At 46.0% G+C, this 17689-nt stretch overlaps 1 protein-coding gene across 1 annotated transcript in view; it reads left to right on the top strand.

The window, feature by feature from the left end:
* Nucleotides 1–6: 6 nt before the first annotated feature.
* The window catches only part of Igf1r (insulin-like growth factor 1 receptor), a 281571-nt gene continuing 263888 nt past the window's right edge, over nt 7–17689 (top strand). Inside the window, exon 1 of the mRNA XM_005381615.2 lies at nt 7–253. Within this exon, the coding sequence (XP_005381672.1) occupies nt 160–253 (94 nt within the window). The 5' untranslated portion in view covers nt 7–159. The remainder of the gene's footprint in view (nt 254–17689) is intronic.

Here is a 17689-nt window from a genome sequence, read left to right as displayed (position 1 = left end):
CCGGGTGGCGCCGCCTTCGGAGTATTGTTTCCTTCGCTCTTGATTTTGGAGGGGGAGCGAAGACTGAGTTGGACACTTTTTTGTTGTTCTTTTTCCTTTCTTTCCTTTTTTTTTTTTTTTTTTTTTTGAAAAAGAGGAATTTCGTCCCAAATCAAAGGAATGAAGTCTGGCTCCGGAGGAGGGTCCCCGACCTCGCTGTGGGGGCTCTTGTTTCTCTCCGCTGCGCTCTCGCTCTGGCCGACGAGTGGAGAAAGTGAGTATGTGCCCGCCGCCCGCGGCCACTGCGGGAACTTTTCCTCCGAGGGGCTGCGCCCTGTTTGCGAAACCCGAGTTGCCATCGTCGCAGCTGTCGGGCCCCTGGGCTCGGGAGCGACGGGGCGGAGCGCCGTGGGGTTCGGCCGGAAGGCGCGAGCGGACCCGGGGCCCACGATCGTGGGTTTGGAGCCTCGCTGGCCCCCGCTTCAGAGCATCCCCGCGCGGGAAGAGCCTCGGGGCTTTCTCTTTCGCCATTCTGAGAGCCCAGGACCCGCGGCTGGGTGGGTGGGCAGCGTGCACCCCGACAGCTCTGTGGTCGGACCAGGCGTGGGGACTTGGCGCAGAAGTTGTCCCCAGGGCCCCCCACCCTCGCCCCTCCCAGGCGCCCAGATCGCTCTGCGCACAGCGCTGGCCCTCGCGCTGCGCGCGGATAGTGGTGACAGCACCGTTGGCCGCTTACCGCGTCGCCGGTGGGGCAGACAGGTTACCTAGTAGCGGGATACTGGAGAGCCGCCCGCCCTGCTGGGTCTTAGCTGACCTAGAGGGGGAGGTGCCCAGTGGAGAGGCCCCGCAACCCCAGGACGTTTCCAAACATCCTGGCGCGGCCTCCTGTCGCCCAGCTTGCTCTGCCCCTCGAGCTGCTTGGGCTCCGTGCTCTTTGCCATCGCTCTTTAGCCCGCTCCGCGATGGATTATTGGCCCCCGCCCGGTCCCGGCGCTGCCCTGCGTGGCCCGGGATGGGGGAAGCGCCCCTAGGGAAGTGCGAGGTCAAGGACCTCCATGTGCCAGGCTCTTCCGGGGAGCTCATCCGAGCTCCCAGCTCAGAGGGTTCTGGGACGGTCCCTCAGTTTCTACCCGGCCTTCGACGCCTTTTTTTTTTTTTTTTTTTTTTTTAAAGAGTCTATGGGGTGTGAGGGAAACGTCCAGGTGGACACTAGTGGGCGAGTGGTCAACCTACGTGCATTTGGACACACGTTCTCGAAACGCGGGATATTGCTGCAGCCACACATGCAGCCACAGGCTGGGACACCTAGACGCCTGTCCCTGGCGAGAGATGTTGTGCGCTGTCATTTAAAGAGTGTCCGACCCGTGGCGGCGAGAGTGGGCAGCCCTGGCCTTGGTTTTGTCGTGGCCAGAGTCGTGTTGCGCAGCCAGCTCCCCCGTCCCGCACTTCCTTTGTACGTAGTTAGTAAGCAGTATCGCCCCACGCTCGTATCGCTTGCAATCTGATAGCTTTTGTTTTGGTGCTGTCGGTTAGGGGTGGGTAGCGGTAGGCAGGGGAGCGCGGGGAGTGAGAGCTCCCCATGGCTTGTGGGGAGGCCGGAGCAGGAGGAGGTTTTGTTCTTCTCAAAAATAATAAAGTGTGGCGTGCTGGTACATTAGAGATGATAGAGTAATTTGAACACGATTGTAAGTTTAAGGTGTAGAACTGGGGCTAGGAGCGGTGAGGGCGGGTTGGTGAGTAATGGTTGCCCAGCGTATGCAGGTGGTGCCTATTAACTTTGAAAAATCACGACCAAGCCTTGGAGAGTGAGGGAGAGAAACCCGAGGCTGCGGGGGTTGCGTGGCTCCGTCGCGGGGAGTTCAGGAAGGCTTTTTCTGTAAACAAATCCTTCTTAAACGTCTTGTAAGATGTGCGCCCACCATGAAGGAAGAGCAGATCTCTATAGAATTCGCGTGTTTACTACACAGAGGAAGACGCAGACGCAGGCCAGAGCCTCCTCAAATCTGGGCTCTCCTGCTCTTTGTTTTCCAAACTTTGAGCACGCCCCTGGATTGGGCGAAAGGCTTCCGGCCCCTTCTTTCCTCGGGGATTTCAGTGGGGTCTCGGCGACAGTGAAAGGTTTCTAACCTTTAAAAGCTATCCTCGACAAGACAGCAGAAAGCTAATCTTTTATTATGGCATGCCAGTTGAGTTTTATTGTTTAATTCAAGTTCTGAAATTCAAAGTAGCAGTGGTGGCCTTACTTCTCTGGGGCAGTACTCCGGGTTTAAAATAGGGTGCCTTGCTGTTTGGAGTGTTTATCAGGAAGAAATCTCTTCCTAAAAGGCGGCACCTTCTAGACACAGGCAGGGAAGATACGTTGATGTCTGTCTGTAGTCCCGTGATGCCCAAGCTCTTCCCAGGGATTCCGTTTTAATTGGTTAATGCCTTGAACTCTGATGGATGGGCAGAAGGTACCCCAGATCCTAATTATAGTTTGGAAAGTCCTGACTCAGTAGCTGACTCCTCCTCGTCCTTTTTGGGGGAGCTTTGAGGATTGAATGATATACTCAAAACACATAATTCAGTTTTTAGACTGAAAGATACCAGACCACTTACCTTAAAGTAAGTGGCTCCGTCCGATCGGAGATGGGCATCTTTTGGCTGTTGTCTCAGTGCAGTTAGGAAGGTTGGGATGCTGTTGATTAGCGGCAGGTATAATGTTGATATATTTGGGGATCAGTAATTTCTCTGTGAGTGGGACAGCATCGAAGTGAATGTTTTCTCTCTAACTTACGGTAGAACATTTAGCAGCTTGTGCAACAAATGCAGTCATATGGACATGTTTGCTTTGTATCACCATAATGTGAGCAGATCTTCTAAATAAAGGAGGTCTAAATAAGGGAGGAGTGACAGCCAAATAATCTGATGGCTGTTTTCTTTGTTTAAATCAACATGTACTTTAAACGTATTGTGGCTGTCTCCTAAAAAAGGCTTTCATCATTTTTCTACTCCAGGTACAGCAATGTCCTACTTAGTCAGAGAAATGTAGGTATATGTGAAATGTTGGTGTTTAAAGAAGTTAGTTTTATTATTATTACTGTTACTACTATTATTATTATTATTGCCTACCAGAAAGAGAACCCAGGATAAGAACTTTTGAAAGTACCTAACTAGTAAATTATAGTTTAGTTTCTTTAGAGGTAAATAGCAAGTAAATGATGTGCTGTGGAGAGGTGGTGTAGGGTCAGGATTTGAAGATTAAAAGGTCATATGTTTGGTTTGTCAAAAGTATTGGAAAAGCCCAACTGTAAGGAATATGCAAAGGTTGAATAGACAAGCTGTAAAAACATTAGAGAAAGTGGAAAAAGTCAGCCGCACAAGATCATATCTTGTTGATTCCATTTACGTGAAACGTCCAGAATAAGCAAGTCCGTAGAGACTGAAAGTAGATTAGTGGTTGCCAGGCGAGGACAGAATGGAGGGTGACTAGCTCCTGGGTGCTGGGTTGCTTTCAGGGTGAGGAAAATGTGGTTTGTGGTGATGGTCGCCCAAGTTTGGATATACTAATAGCTGCTGAAGTATACATTTTAAATTGGTGACTTCTATATGTGTGGAGTCTATCTCAGTAAACCTGGTTTATTTTTTTTTTTAAAGAAATATGCTAAGGTTGAAAATATACTACATTGTGCTACCCTGGACATAAAAGAAAAGTTAGGTTAAAATTCCTAAGTAAATCTGATGTGTAAGTTGATGACCCTTTTAAAAAATCGTATGAGTTTTTCAGATCTGTGAATTCCAGCAATGCTGTAAAGGGACAGTTGAAGTTGTAACAGTAGAGATTCAATACCATGAGGCAGAGGGCAGTGGGGAATAGTCTTGGTCATATGTAGTTGAAGAGTGAGGATTGGATTGAGAAAACACAAATGCAGCCAGGCATTGTGTCATGCACCTGCAATCTCAGAACTCTGGGAGGCTGAGGCAGGAGAATGGAAAATTCCAATCCATCCTGGGCAGTTTAGCAGCTAAGCAAAACCCTGTCTTAAAATAAAAATTCAAAAGGGGCTGGGAATATAATTCATTGTGAAGGCCCTAGGTTCAATCCCTAGTACCACAAAGGCAAAAATGCTAAGTGGTATATTGGCAGTAAAATTTTCATATGAATCTAAAATGGATTCATTTTTTGAGGTAGAGTTTAGTCTGGATGGCTATTTGTATTTCCAGTTTTATTGAGTACGTTTTCTAACAAAGAAGTGTTGTGCTATTTTAAGATGGTAGAGAATTAACACTCCTTTTTGATATGCCATCTTAACCACAAGTGATGCTGTAGTAAAGGCTAAGGATGTACTACTTTTTTTAAAGTAATGGTTTCTTTTCTCTGTTTTGGTTGTTTTGATCCTTAAATAGTTCCAGAATCTGAGCAGGAGGAGGTATCTTTGTAGGATATAGTAGTTGTTTCAGGCATATAGTGATTTTCATAAAAAAACTAAATATCCTATAGAACAAAAAGATTTAGAACATATAGCCAAAGCATTTTTGTTTTTATATTGTAGTGCTTTTATCCAGATTTTCCTTGCCCTTTGACAGTATAAAGATCTAGAGAATAGTTTTTTACATTGATTTTTTGGTCTTGGTCTAAGACAGTTTACTAATAAAAATGTTTTTTGCTTCTACTATTTTTGCAAGATCCAGGCCAGTAATAAAAATCAACTGTATCATTTTCACTTATTGCCTTAGCTACCCCCCCCCCCGCCCCCAGTATGCCAGGAGGAGCCCTCAAGGGATTGTCATTTCCTTTTCATTTTGGTTTCATTGGCTTTGTACGGATGTGCTGTGAGGAGCAGCTGAGTTGGGCCAGCACTTAGTGGGCACCTACTGTATGCGAGCTGACTTTGTGTTAGGTAGTGCCTGATCCTGCATAGAAAGAGGGCTTTGCTTTTGTCGGGCAGGAAAGGAAGTTACTTGAACATTCACATTGCTTTCACATTCAGCAGAGGTTACACAGTTTTCAGATAGAAAGTAGACAGCCTTCTACGTCCCTTTAAAAACATCTCTGTAAACTTGAGACTTGCAGTAAACCAATGTCATTGGTGTTGCTTGCACTATTTTTTCCTTATTTATATTTTCCCTCATATTGGAATGTTACTGCAGATCGTGACGGACAGGCATTCACCCATCTCACCGAGCAGAGCTGCCTTTATAACACTGGTTATGCAATTGCTTCTAAACACATGCAGTGTCCTGGCTGCCTTTTACCGGAATGTTAGATGTGGGCATGCAGGTCACCTGACATGTTTGATCTGTAAGGAGAGGAGACAGATGAATTAAAAATTCAAGCCCAACCTGGGCCATTTGGTGGCTTAGCAAGAATCTGTCTTTAAATAAAAAGTAGCAAGAGGGCTGGGATGCAATTCAGTGCAAAGATCCTGGGTTCAGTCCCCAGTATTGTGTACACACACACGCACACACAACTTATTTACTTCTTTTGGAAGTTTGCTTGACTTAAACATTGCTTACTTAGCTTTCTGATACTCACTAGGAAGTGCTTATATTCTGAGATTTTTTTATAATTCAGAAATACCTAGCTGTTTTTAAAAGGATAAGGGAGCAAAAATAAGATTGAGGAGGTGATCCCTGAACGTTTTTAAATAAAATTTTAGTCATAAAGCACACATGTTTCTCACTGATTTTCTTTGTTTTCAGCACTCCTTTAAGACTCAGCCCTGGTTCATAGCAGAGGTATTTGTGCCCGCGGGCCAGCTTGCTTTGAACTGTTTTTCTTAGCCAATTTATGACAGGTGTTATCTGAGCCTAAGAGATGAACTCTTCTCAATTGCCCTAAATATATAATAGTTCCGTACAAGCTAGGGGTATGATTTCTTGAAGTCTGTGTCTGAGATGTTTAGGAAAATTCTGAGTACTGTAAAGACAGCAAAGTACGGAATGAGTGTTGCATTCTGAACTCCGCTGGAAAATGGTGTTTGGCATCAGATGAGGAAGAGGAGATTTTCTAGTTCTTTGTAAAGATGTGATTTGGCTCAAACTGGGGAGGAGCGAGGGCTTTGCAGGGTTTGTGGACACTGAGGCCTGTCAACATTTGGGGAACGTAACTGACTTCCAGTATTTGCAAAGATTAAAACTTTGAAATAGGTATCACAGCCCCCGCCCTGCACCTCCACAGATCTATAAAGGAAGTGATTTGTTCTCAGGAAGGAACATATGTTTGTTATATAAAACGGTTAGTAAACAAAGGATCTTTAAAAACAAGCTAGGTTGTTATCTCAACAGATGTACATGTTCCCTCGGTGTGATGAAGTTTGTTTCTTTTGTTGAATTGCTTTGGTTTTATTTGACCGAAAATATTGATAGTTTCTTTGATTTGGGGACTTTTGATCTTAGAAGACTAAATCATTGTGTGTTTTTAAGTGGTCAGCTGTACTCATATTTTACAGTCCCAGGTAGCAGTGAAGAAGATTTTCCTCTTTTTTTCACGTCTTATAAAATTGACTAATTTCAAAACCGTCAGGAAATATTTTTTAACCTAAATTGAGAAATGGTTTTCCCCTCTTTTCCTTTAAGTTTGGAATTCTTTTCTGATATGATATCTTACCATAAGTTTTTAAAGCTATGAATCAAGCCTTAGTAATTACTGCTATTACTGCTATTTTAAAAACTATAGAAACAGGTAAGTAAGCCGGCAAGCCAGATTTTAACTTTTCTTTTCCTTGCCCTGAACTCTAAGGATTTTTAAACATATGGATTGCTGTTCAGGTTTTACCAGAATACAACGGAATAGTTTCTTTTATGGTGTGGGATGAATTCTTATGATTGCAGTATCATTTACAGCGTATTATTGCCGTTATTTACTTTTTGTATTTATCCCGACTGGGTTAGTGCCGGCAGTGGCTTGGTTTATCCAGTGTTGGGGAGGTGACAGTGTAGCTCACCAGCTTCCCACTTACCTTAGCGGATGGGCCTGAAGGTCCTACTTTCTTATTTCTAGTGGCTGAGCTGCTTGTTTCCAAAGAATGTGCACAGGTGTGAGTGTCCCTCTGCTGCAGAGACTCCTGGGCTTCCCTGAAGTTCCCATTGTCATAGTCTGCAAGACTTTCTAACAAAGCATTTATGTCTTAAAGACTTTCGAAAGTAGTCTGTCACTATTCAGAAAGTTCTTGGTATTGAGGGGGAGGAGTTGGAAATTTTACTCTTTTGTGTCTCACTCTCTCAGCCCCCTTAATAGCATCGGGTACTGGTTTAGTAAGAGTTATATAATTAATATACCACTTGTTCAACCTTGTGCGTATCTCCACCCACCCAGCCAGATTCAGGCAGTTTGAAATACATTTTTGTTGGAGTTTTGTGTACTTTTGTTTGGCTGATTTCCTTAACGTGGCACTAGGCTTCTTTAAACTGTGTTTTGAAGTACTGGTCAGTTTTAAAAGCATACTGCTCTTTAAATTACACTTGACCTGGAAGAACAAACACACAATGACAGTTTTAGAAGTACAAGAGTTTTATAGAGCAGAACTTTAAGCTTTTTCTGAGATACGTTGAATACTTGCAGCTTACTTACTTCTGTAAAATACAGTTTGCAGTTTGTATAAAATTGATGTTTGGGAGTATGTTTGACTAAATAAATGAAATTTTACCAATTGGATTCAGGTAGATTTTATTTTATTTTATTTTTTGGTTTTTGATTTTTTTTCTGGTACCGGGAATCGAACTCACGACCTTGCAGTTGCCAGGCAGGTACTGTGCTGCTGAGCTAAATCTCCAGCCCCCAGGTAGATTTTAACTAATAGCATTTTCAGGCTCTTCCACTCAGATGTTGCACTCAGAAATCTGATAATAACAAGGGAGAAAAGGGCTTTTCCCAAAGCCTAAGGTATTGTGGTGGCCTTTCCTTGATAATTTTTGGAAAAAAAATACAGGGAGCATCCAGAGAAAATCCAAGTCATAACCCATTGTCCGGTCAGCTGTAGAGATTTGCAGTTTCCTAAGTCCCTAGCCACACACCATGCATGGTTAGACTGTAAAATCTTCACCAGTTGTGCCCATATATGCATCTGTATTTATTCTGAGTTTATTCTCCCCCCTGGCATCCCTGGGGTAACGTAGATTCATGACTTAAAGGGGGAGATTGCCCCAGGAACAGGTAATACCGCCCTGAGGAGAATCTGCTGCCCAGCTTCCCTTAGTTCTGTCTGGGTGGGTTCTTGGCGCATGTTAGGCCCCAGGGAATTCTTTTGTTGAAAGTAGTCTTGGGTGTTTTAGGGTTGAGTGCTGTCATGTCAGTTTCCTGTCGTGCACTTTGCTAAGATTTTCAACAACCAGGTTGGCTCAGAATGGGACTTCTAGTTAAACTTCAGTTCTGCAGCCCGACTTTATTCTGGAGAGCCCAGTTAATTGAATGTTTCCTTTCGACCTCCCTGAGTCACTTGAAATCATTCCGATTTGTCCCTGTTTCTGGCCCCACCCCGGTCCAGTCCAAACCTGCATCTGTATGCTGTGCTCCGTCAGCCTGTGAGCCGGCTCCGACTCCTGTGCCGTCCTTTGGCTCAGTGGGCTTGCTGGCCCCAAACCTGTGGTCTAAGGATGAAGACTTAAGCTCAGCGCAGTGGCTTACGATGGGTCCTTCATGAGGCTGTGCTGTAGGGAGCCAGTGTGCCTCAGCCTTCCGCCATGCTGTTCCTGTCGGCCGTCCTTGCTCCCCGTGACCGTGGCCTGGGGATTTTTCCTCTTTAAGCTACTATCTCAGCCCCACCACACACATACCCAATGCCTGGCCAGAACAGAAAGTGCTACTCAGGAGCACAAAGAGGTTGCCACATTCTAGGTTCTCCTTCGTCGCCCGTTCATTCTGTGGCCCTCAACAGAGTTACTAGTTTTTCTGAGTCCCAGACAGAACAGTCAACACTTAAAATAGGCACGGGAGAAGAGTCCTCTTGCTAAGTCAAATTAAGATAATCTCTAATGTATTTAGAAAAGTTTAGTCAGAAAAATTGGGGGGGGGCTATATGAGGTTTTTAAAAAAATTAAAAATCTTGCTTTGGTAGATCTGTAAAATAGGGACGACTGTACCTGTCTAAAGGTAGCATCCCAAATTAGTCAGTTTGGGGCTGGGAATTTAGCTCAGTGGCACAGCGCCTGCCTGGCAAGCGCGAGGTCGTGAGTTTGATTCCTGGTGCCAAAAAAAAAAAAAACAGAAAAAGAGTCACCAAATTAGTTTGTTCTTCCATGTACTTTCTCTGATTTTGACAAGTCTGAGATGCCATCCTTTACTTTTCAGCTCAGATTCTTTCTCCATGACACTTTGCACAGTTTCTCTGACTCTCATAGATTCAGTTTTTCTCCTTACACCTTTTGAGTCCATAACCGCTGCTGTGCTGGTTAACAGTGGTCAGTGTTGTCCCTTGACTCTTCTCAGTTTAGGGGGACAGAGGAGCTATCGTGGCTGCTTTGAATCATTGTTCCTCAACAGCTAAGATCTCAGGCAAGTTACTTAATTTTCCTCTGCACTAGTTTCTTCATTTGTGAAATGATAATTTTACTAGAAGCTCTTTCAAACATTTATTCGTAAAAATTAAACGAATTAATACTCAGCTCAAGTGCTTAGAACAGACTTTGGCCCCACTAACCCCTCAGACTGGCTTACTGCTGTGTTCTTTGGATACCGTCAGAAATATAGTATATACTTGATATTTGACTGCCCTTAGGTGATACGGAGCCTGGTGTTATAGTAAATGCTCAATAAATGTATATTCTGTAATAAAACTTTGTTTTGCATAAGGTGCTGAACAAGATTGAATTTTGCTTGTAAAATATAATGTGTAGATTTCACTTTTTTTTCCCTCCAGTAAACTGTGGCCAGCCCCAGCAGGTCCCCTACCATTTCAGAGATCTGATTTGCTACCTTGCTTAATCCTTTGTCAGTTTCTGCCAGTGCCAGAGGTGTCCGGAGTGTGCTTCGCCCACCTCCCCAGTACCCAGGCGCCATCTAGTGGCCAGATAGGAAATTCGACCCCTTCCGTGTCTGAGCATCCTCCAGAGGAGGATGGCGTTTCTCCGCAGCTTCCCTATTTTGCTTCCTGGCGTGGTTCCTGGGAACGGATTGCAAGAAAATGTGAATAGTGCAGGCTTCTGCAGAAACCATTGGTTTAAAGTTTTGGACGAAGGTTGCTTCACTTTCTTAGAGAATTAGAGTCTTCTGAAACGATGTCAGGAAGCCTATGGTAGCTTTTGGACAGGATTGTTAAAGTTGGGGTATCTTTTACAGTTACGGTTTTAAGGTGCTTTTATGGGACTTCTGTAAAAGTTCTAAACTATTTCTTTTGAAGTGAAAGATTTCAAAACAAACAGAAACATTACTACTGCTTCATTTTGGGAAAAAAAAAGCAAGGTTCGCCTGCCATCCCTCTAGTTAAATGTACAGTAACACTTTCATTATTGTTCTTCAGTGTGTCCCCCTGGGGCTATTTTATGTACTTAGGTTTTTCACGAGATAGAAATCCTAATAATGAATAATAACAGATACTTCCCTGTGTTGGCTGTGCGTTGTTATCTATTATAATCTTAGAACCGATTTTCTCACTTCCTTGCTGAGACCACATATTGTACACAGTGTACGGTGGCTTTAAACCTGTTTCCTTGTGGTTGGCTTCTATTATTTTTAGTTTGGAAATCATTTATTTGGCTGAGATTGCCCTTCAGCTTGCCTTCCCCTCAGACGTTCTGCACAACTCCTTCCGAGCCGTGTTTGAATCAGGCTTTGGTGCTAGAAGTGCCGTCTATGACATCCTTCCTATTTTGACTGCTCCTAATTGTATAGCAGCAAGCCTATGGTAGCTTTTGGACAGGTTTGTTAAACTTGGGGTGTCTTTTACAGTTGGCGCTTTAGGGTACTTTTATGGGACTTCTGTAAAAGTTCTAAACTATTTCTTTTGAAGTTAAAGATTTCAAAACGAACAGAAACATTACTGCTTCATTTTGGAAAAAAAAAAGCAAGGTTTGCCTTGCTTTTGGTTCTATACCAGTTCTATAGAACCATCCAGTAAGTGCTCAATAAATGTGTGTTCTGTAAAAAACTTTATTTTGCCTAAGGTGCTTAGCAAGAACTAATGAATGAATTTCTGGTATGCCTGGGTGGGTGATAGCGCCTGTGCTTGGAAGGGCTCTGTTCACTTAGCCGCTGGCACACTTCTCTCAAGGATTAGCGATTTCACCCTCTGGGTGGCCTTCATTCTGCACCTGGACGGTGGCTCTGACTCCTGCCTGCTGCACTACCCCTTTCTTAGAACATGTCCCTCATACTGTGTGTCCCTGCCGTGGGGTGGTGGTGGTGCTTTGCTCACCTTTGAAGCCCGGGACATGGCCTAGTGCCTGGCACATAAGAAAAGCTCAAGAAAAGGAAAACTTCCTAAAGGAAGTCTTCAGATTCACTCTGACACACTGTTTATGTACAAGTATCTTCTCCCCTAGTCATTGTATCTCTGCCATCAGAAACATGTTATCCCACCTGTTACTACTGTCTAAGCCATGGAGGCAATCAAGTGAGCTTTAAAAATTTGTCTCATTAGGCTTTTTTGCAGCTAGAAGGGAAACAGAATAATTAAAACAGGAAAAGCCACTTGTGAGTCCAGCCTGTGTCAAGCCACCTCATCCTTGTAGACAGAGACAATGTTCCTTAAACCCCCTCTGGATAAGACTCCGTGACTACCAGTAATTTGTACACAGTAGCCGTCTGTCGGTAGTGTGCTACCGGCCGTGGTGGAGCTGGGTGTCTTCGGGCCGGACCCTGCAGCGTTGTGGCCTCTGAGGGTCCTGGCACGGAGGACCTGATCGGCACCTCAGGGGTCGCTGGGTGCTGCTCCCGCTGCAGCTGCCAACCGCTTGTTCTCTCCCTGGGAATGACGGGTGGTCTTGCGTCCTTTCTCAGCTGCTTCCTGCCCGCAGACCCCAACATACACTACCAAGATGGATTCTTAGGAAGGTTTGTTTGGAACCAGGGGGATTACTATGAACTTTTTGCTTCTGTTTCTTGAATTTGTTTTGTTTTGTTTTCTTTTGTTTTTGGTGAAGCTGGTAAAATTTTGCCCAAATCCTGCAGGGACAGTGGTCAGAGGGTCTCTCTTTCCCGAAGTGTCCTCCTCTTCCCCTACTGCTCTTTTGGGTGAAGCGCAAGGCCTTTGATGGTGTCCTAAGGGAGTCTCCTCCCCACCCCACTTTCCTACCTTTGGCGGAACATAGTTTACCTGTCTGGGATGGTTTAAAGAGCACTCCTGAATTTAATGAGCATCTAAGAAATCATTGTGAAAGATTTGATCTTCCCGAGGAGACTCGTGAGCTGGGACCCTCCTTGTAGAAAATCTAAACATAGTGATTTGAGCCTGGTATGTTAATTTCAAGTGCAGTTTGTAAAAAAGGTCTTGTAAAAGTTACCCTGTGAATGTTGAAAGATACTGAGCATCAGGCCAGCCTCTTCTCAATGCTGAAAAAAATCACATGGTGGATGTGGAGTTACAGGGCGGAGCCTGCTGTGCCACCTTGGCTGCCTCTCCTGCCGCCAGGACCTAGCGAACAATTCCGTCTCCCTGTGATGCTCGGAGGCCTGGTGGAGCTGCAGCCCTCAGGTCCCTGGCTGGGATCTGGAGCAACAACGCTCGAGCAGGGATGCTGTGAGAGGTCACGGTCCTGTTTCTGAGCCGCCCACCAGAAAGCGTGGATGCTTTCGTCTCTCTTCTTCCTGTATGGCTCTGGTGACCCTAGTGAGCTCTCTCTGGAGCTCCAGTCCTGCTGCCTTCCCCACAGCACTGGGCATTGCCACTACCAAGGTTGGGCCTTCTTTCCTCATCTGCTGGGAGCGTTTGAGTTGAGGAAGTCTGAGTCTCAGGTCAGCCTTTGGAGCCAAGAACCAGGTTGCTTGTCTGCACCTGCGAAGAAGTCGTCGCTAAGTTACCTAGGCTGGCTCTAGTCGTCTCTGCACCTGACCTTGGGGTGTGTTAGGGAGCGTACAAAGTCCTGTTCGCAGTTTCAAGACTTGTTGGCCTCTGGTGGTCTCTCCTCCTTGAAGAACATTTGAAAAAAAAAATGCTTTTTTTTTTTTTTCTGAATCCCAAGGAGTTGTCTACTTGGGAAAATTCAAATATGAGTCCAGCATCCTTAATCTGAAATCTGGAATGTTTTAAAATCTGAAAAAATCTGAGCATCAGGTCAGCATCTTGTCAGTGCTACAAAAGTTGCAGATTTCAGAGCATTTCACATTTCATGTTTCCAGATTAGGGACCCCCTACTGGTAAAATCTGTGCAAATACTCCAAAATTGGAAAAACTCAGGTCTGAAACACTTCTGGTCCCGAGCGTTTTGAATGGCGGTGAGCAGCAGTAGGCAGGACAGGTTCAGGGCAAGGTGACAGGTTGCTGGCGAAGTGTTGGAGGAGTGTGTGGACTTTGAAGGGGAGGGATTGTTGAGTTCCTGAGCCGTTTAGGAAGCTTTAGGGATGATATCTGGCCTTGTTGTGCCAGAGGCTTTGACTCTCAAGTTCTTGGGGGACAGCACCCCAAGAAGAAGAGAGACTGTGTGGGTTGTGAGTGGCAGCCTGTCCTGCTGGAGTGGAAGGCGGTATGGGGGAGAAGCCGGACTTTCGGGCGGGGGATGATGAGCCTTGGAGCTGTTGTCACAGGGCAGAGGGGTGGGTGTAGGAGGGAGGCTACTCTGGCCTCTTGATGGTGTCAGCATGGTACAAGTGAGGGAGGTGAGGAGGACAGGGCCAGGGAAGGACCAAAACTAAACAAACAACACTTAAAAAAGACCCAGCCTAGTGGGAGTAATATGCCCTCTAAACTTACTTCTTTCCTCAAAAAACGAAAGTGAAAACTTCATTGCTTGGGCCCCGAAAGGGACCTTCGCTGCCTTTTGAGCTGGGTCAGGTGGGGCCAGGCTGGCTGTGGGCTGAAGCACTATAGTGGCTTGGGTCCCTGTTGGCTGGGACAGGGAGACAGCCCCGCTGTCCTGCAGTGCCAGCCAACCCAGGAGGGTGATTCCCAGCCCTTGCACAAGCGGAGACGAATGATTTATTGAAAAGGAGATGCCAACTGTGTATCCTGGTCTGGGCTTTGCTACTGGCGCTTTTTAACTTGTGCTGATTTATGTTTTCCAATGGATTGGGAATATTGTACTTCTTGATGGAAGCAACTGCATGCTGAGCCCAGGGTTAGCGCTACTTTGTAGCTGCCTGTTCTGCAACTGTAACTGTTCCTTTTCACCCACAAGTAACATTTAAAAACACAGTAATGCAAGAGGCTTCCTCAGAAGATGACATAATTTGGTCTGTGGGCTTTGCTGTTACTTTCTTGCTGTCAGGAATTTTAGTGCATTCTGAATTTTAAATCATTTTTCATCTGTTCCAGTAAGCTTCATGTCTTAGTTTCTGTTTTTCCAAGTTCAAAAGTAGGTTTCTGCCTAATCCCATCTGCTATTTCCCCCCTAAACTCCTTTGATGGTTCCTATTCCCTTTTGAGGTTAGAGTTAGAGCCTAGAGCCAGCAGCTTAGAAGCCTGCTGATAAGGTGCACCCCCAGGCTGTTATTTACCCTGGGCTCCACTTTCCTCATGGAAAGTAACATGGCTCCTGGCTCAAAAGATGGTTACAAGTGTTTCCTGATAGATTGTATCTCAGTGAATGTCTTGAATTTAATGGCTGTCAGAAACACCAGGAGTAAGTTGATATTGTTAAGGATGGAGGAAATACACATTAGAAGTTATTTACTGCTTGAAGACAGAGAGAGGTTGGAAAAACAAGTCGTACTTTCCTGGGTGTGTGCAGAGATTCTGATGTTTAGCTTTTAGCCGCACTTGCTGTTTCTGACTGTAGAACTGAGACACTAGCATTGTTTTGTGTAGAGAGAGTTTCACAAGCTCTCAGTCAGGGAATAGAAACATTCCCTCCCTCCCTCCCTCCACCCTCCTTCTTCTGACACCGCTCCTGCGTCAGGGGAAGGGGTTGAGGCACCCCCTCCTCTGGGAGATGGATTATTTGGATTGCAAGTGCCCTCTTAAGGCTGATGTGTCCTGCCGTCCCAGGGGCCCGATGACGGAAATGAATCATTCACATATTGTGTGAGCTGAGCTGTGTAGTCCTCTGTGGCTTTACTCTCTTCGTTCTTCAAGGATGAGGAAGTCGTTAGAGGTCATGTACCTTCTGGGAAAGACCCAGGTCAGAGGTAAGGGGAATAAGGTGGGGCTTATATTCCCTGCAAATTTAAGACACAGGATCTAAAAGGCAGGGACGTATGGGTCTGGCCAGCTAATTAGGATAGTTTAAATTGATAGTGGGCAGATGGAGACTTTGTGCCTGTAGGGCTGAGGATCTTGGAGTCTGGGGCCCTTGAGTAGCCAGAGAAGAAGGCTTCCATTGGGTTGGCAAGCCAGTCCCAGCCATGGTGCCTGATAAGCAAATACTTGCAGGAGAGCTGCCTCCAGGATGGTGCATGGGATCCCTGCTCTTCAGAACCTGCCTCAAGCTGAGTCCTGATAGCCTGTTAGTGGGCTTGGGTGGTCTCGCTCAGGGCTGTCACCCATGGTGTTTCTATGATACATGTGATTCCAGCCTGGACTATTTAGGGCGCTGTTTAACAATTCATAGACAGTAATGCCTTGGTTTACTTTTTGTGATCAAGGATCTCTGAGGAGGAGGAATCAATTCTTTTGCTTTAAAACATTCCCTGAGACCAGTATGCTCATGCAAAGATGTTGGCTAGCACTAGTCATTGGTGAAACGCGATTCAGATCTACAACTGCTAACACTTCACAACTGTTCTTAGACTGCTGCCAGAAAACCAGGCACAGCAAGTATAGGTCAGGATATGGAGAGATTGGAGCCCTGCGCATTGCTGGTGGGACTGTGGAACATGGCACTAGGGTTCCTCAAAACTTAAACATAAGCACAAGAGTGTGTCTGTGCCTCAGGATGCTGAGCCATATCCATTAAAAGTGGTTAAAGTGTTACTTTTTATGTTGCATATATTTCTCCATAATGTTTAAAGAAAACTCATTATTTCTTGGTCGATTCAGCTGTGGGCGTGTACCATGTGGGTTGATGGGGAAATATTCCTGAAGACCAGCCTCTGGGTGTGGAGGGTGGACGCCATGCCACGCAGAGGGGCAGCTGCTGAAGCGTGGTATAGGTGCGGTGGCACCACAGCAGGGGGACCATGAGGTCGGGGCCTGGCAGTGGGGAGGGATGCGGATGTGAGCTGAGAGCTGCGGGGCTGGCTCCGTCTTCCAGAGCGAGAGAGCGCACTGTAGACTCACTTTCCTTTCAAGGCGAGCAGGTTCAGAGTCAGACTGTCTTGCTGTGGTAGTCGCAGATGAGATTTATTGCTAATCAGCCATGTGATGTGCAATTGCTTTTTCATTTTCTCATCTTTCCAGAAGAGAGATTTGTTTAGGTATTTGGTTCCCTCCTTGATTATACTGGAAGTTTTTCATTTGTTTTGACAGCTCAATTTCTTACTGCAAGTGGAGTTCCCCTGTCACACCAGCAGCCTGAAAAGAAGGAGTTGACCCCTGAGGGTGGTCTGTGAGCATCTGAACGTGGGAATGGGCCAGGGGCTTCACTTCGCAGGAGAGGAGCCTGGAGGACCTTCAGCCACTGTGCTGCGTGAGGTCACAGGACGCGTGCCGGGTGGAAGGCCAGGATTGCCTCATCACCTTTCCGGCACATGCTCTCTGGGGCCAGCCCTTTGTACGCAGTTGTCATCCTCTGGTTTAACAAGGCGCCAGGGTTCAAGCCTGGACCTGCCAGATTCCAAACAAGACTGCAAGGTAGCCCAGCCTGTCTGGCCGCTGGCTGCAGGAGCTTTCTCCACCCCGCCCTGACAGCAGGGCTTCTTGTCTGAGACCTATGGGGAGGACGTTGGCTGCCAGTGGCTGATTATGTCTGGATGTTAGACTGGCGTTTTCCCCTGCACTTTGGGAGCAAACCCAAGGCACTGCTCTGGTCCTGCCCTGGCCCGCCCTGACTGCTGTGCTTGTTTGTTTGTCCTTTCTGTACACGAGCATTGGCCAGGAGGTGTAGTCAAGTGACAACAGGCAGGTGAGCCTCTTCCCCTGACTGATGACACACTCACTCTTACAGGGTTGCATGAGTGCCTTAGCCCGAGTGGGCTGGATGGCTTCAACAAGAGACGTGCCTTTCTTGCAGCTCTGGAGGCTTATGTACATCTGAGATCAAGGCGTGAGTGGTTTGGCATCTGGGGAAGGCCTATTTCTTGGCTTGTAGATGGCAAATGTCTTCTCACTTTGTCCTCACGTGGTAGAGAATGACAGTCTCTTATATAGGGTCACTGAGCCCGCTGTGGGGTGCTTTCCTCATCTAAGCCTAATCATAATCTTAGGGCTCCACCATCCAATGCTGTCCCAGGGACTGGTGCTTCAACCTGAGGGCTGGACATGCAGTGTTGCAGTCTCTAGTAAAGGAGTGCCGTGCTGTTGTTAAGGAATCTAAATCAGGACTCTATGTTCGTAGCCAAGTCTAAGAGTTGGGCACAGGTTAAACTTTAAGGCATAAGTGGAATCTAGTACCTAAAAGTACAGTTAGCCTTCTGCACCCATGTAGTCCACATCCTTGGGTTCCACCAGCCATGGCTCAGAAATATTTTGGAGCAAAATTATACCTCTATCAAACATGTGCAGGCCTTTTTGTTTTTCTTTGTGTTTTATTCTCTAACATAAAA

This window comes from Chinchilla lanigera, unplaced genomic scaffold (genome assembly GCF_000276665.1).
Source record: "Chinchilla lanigera isolate Chin_1 unplaced genomic scaffold, ChiLan1.0 scaffold00015, whole genome shotgun sequence".
Taxonomy (NCBI): domain Eukaryota; kingdom Metazoa; phylum Chordata; class Mammalia; order Rodentia; family Chinchillidae; genus Chinchilla; species Chinchilla lanigera.
The sequence above is the reverse complement of the archived record's forward strand: the minus strand, read 5'-3'. Positions and strand labels throughout refer to the sequence as shown.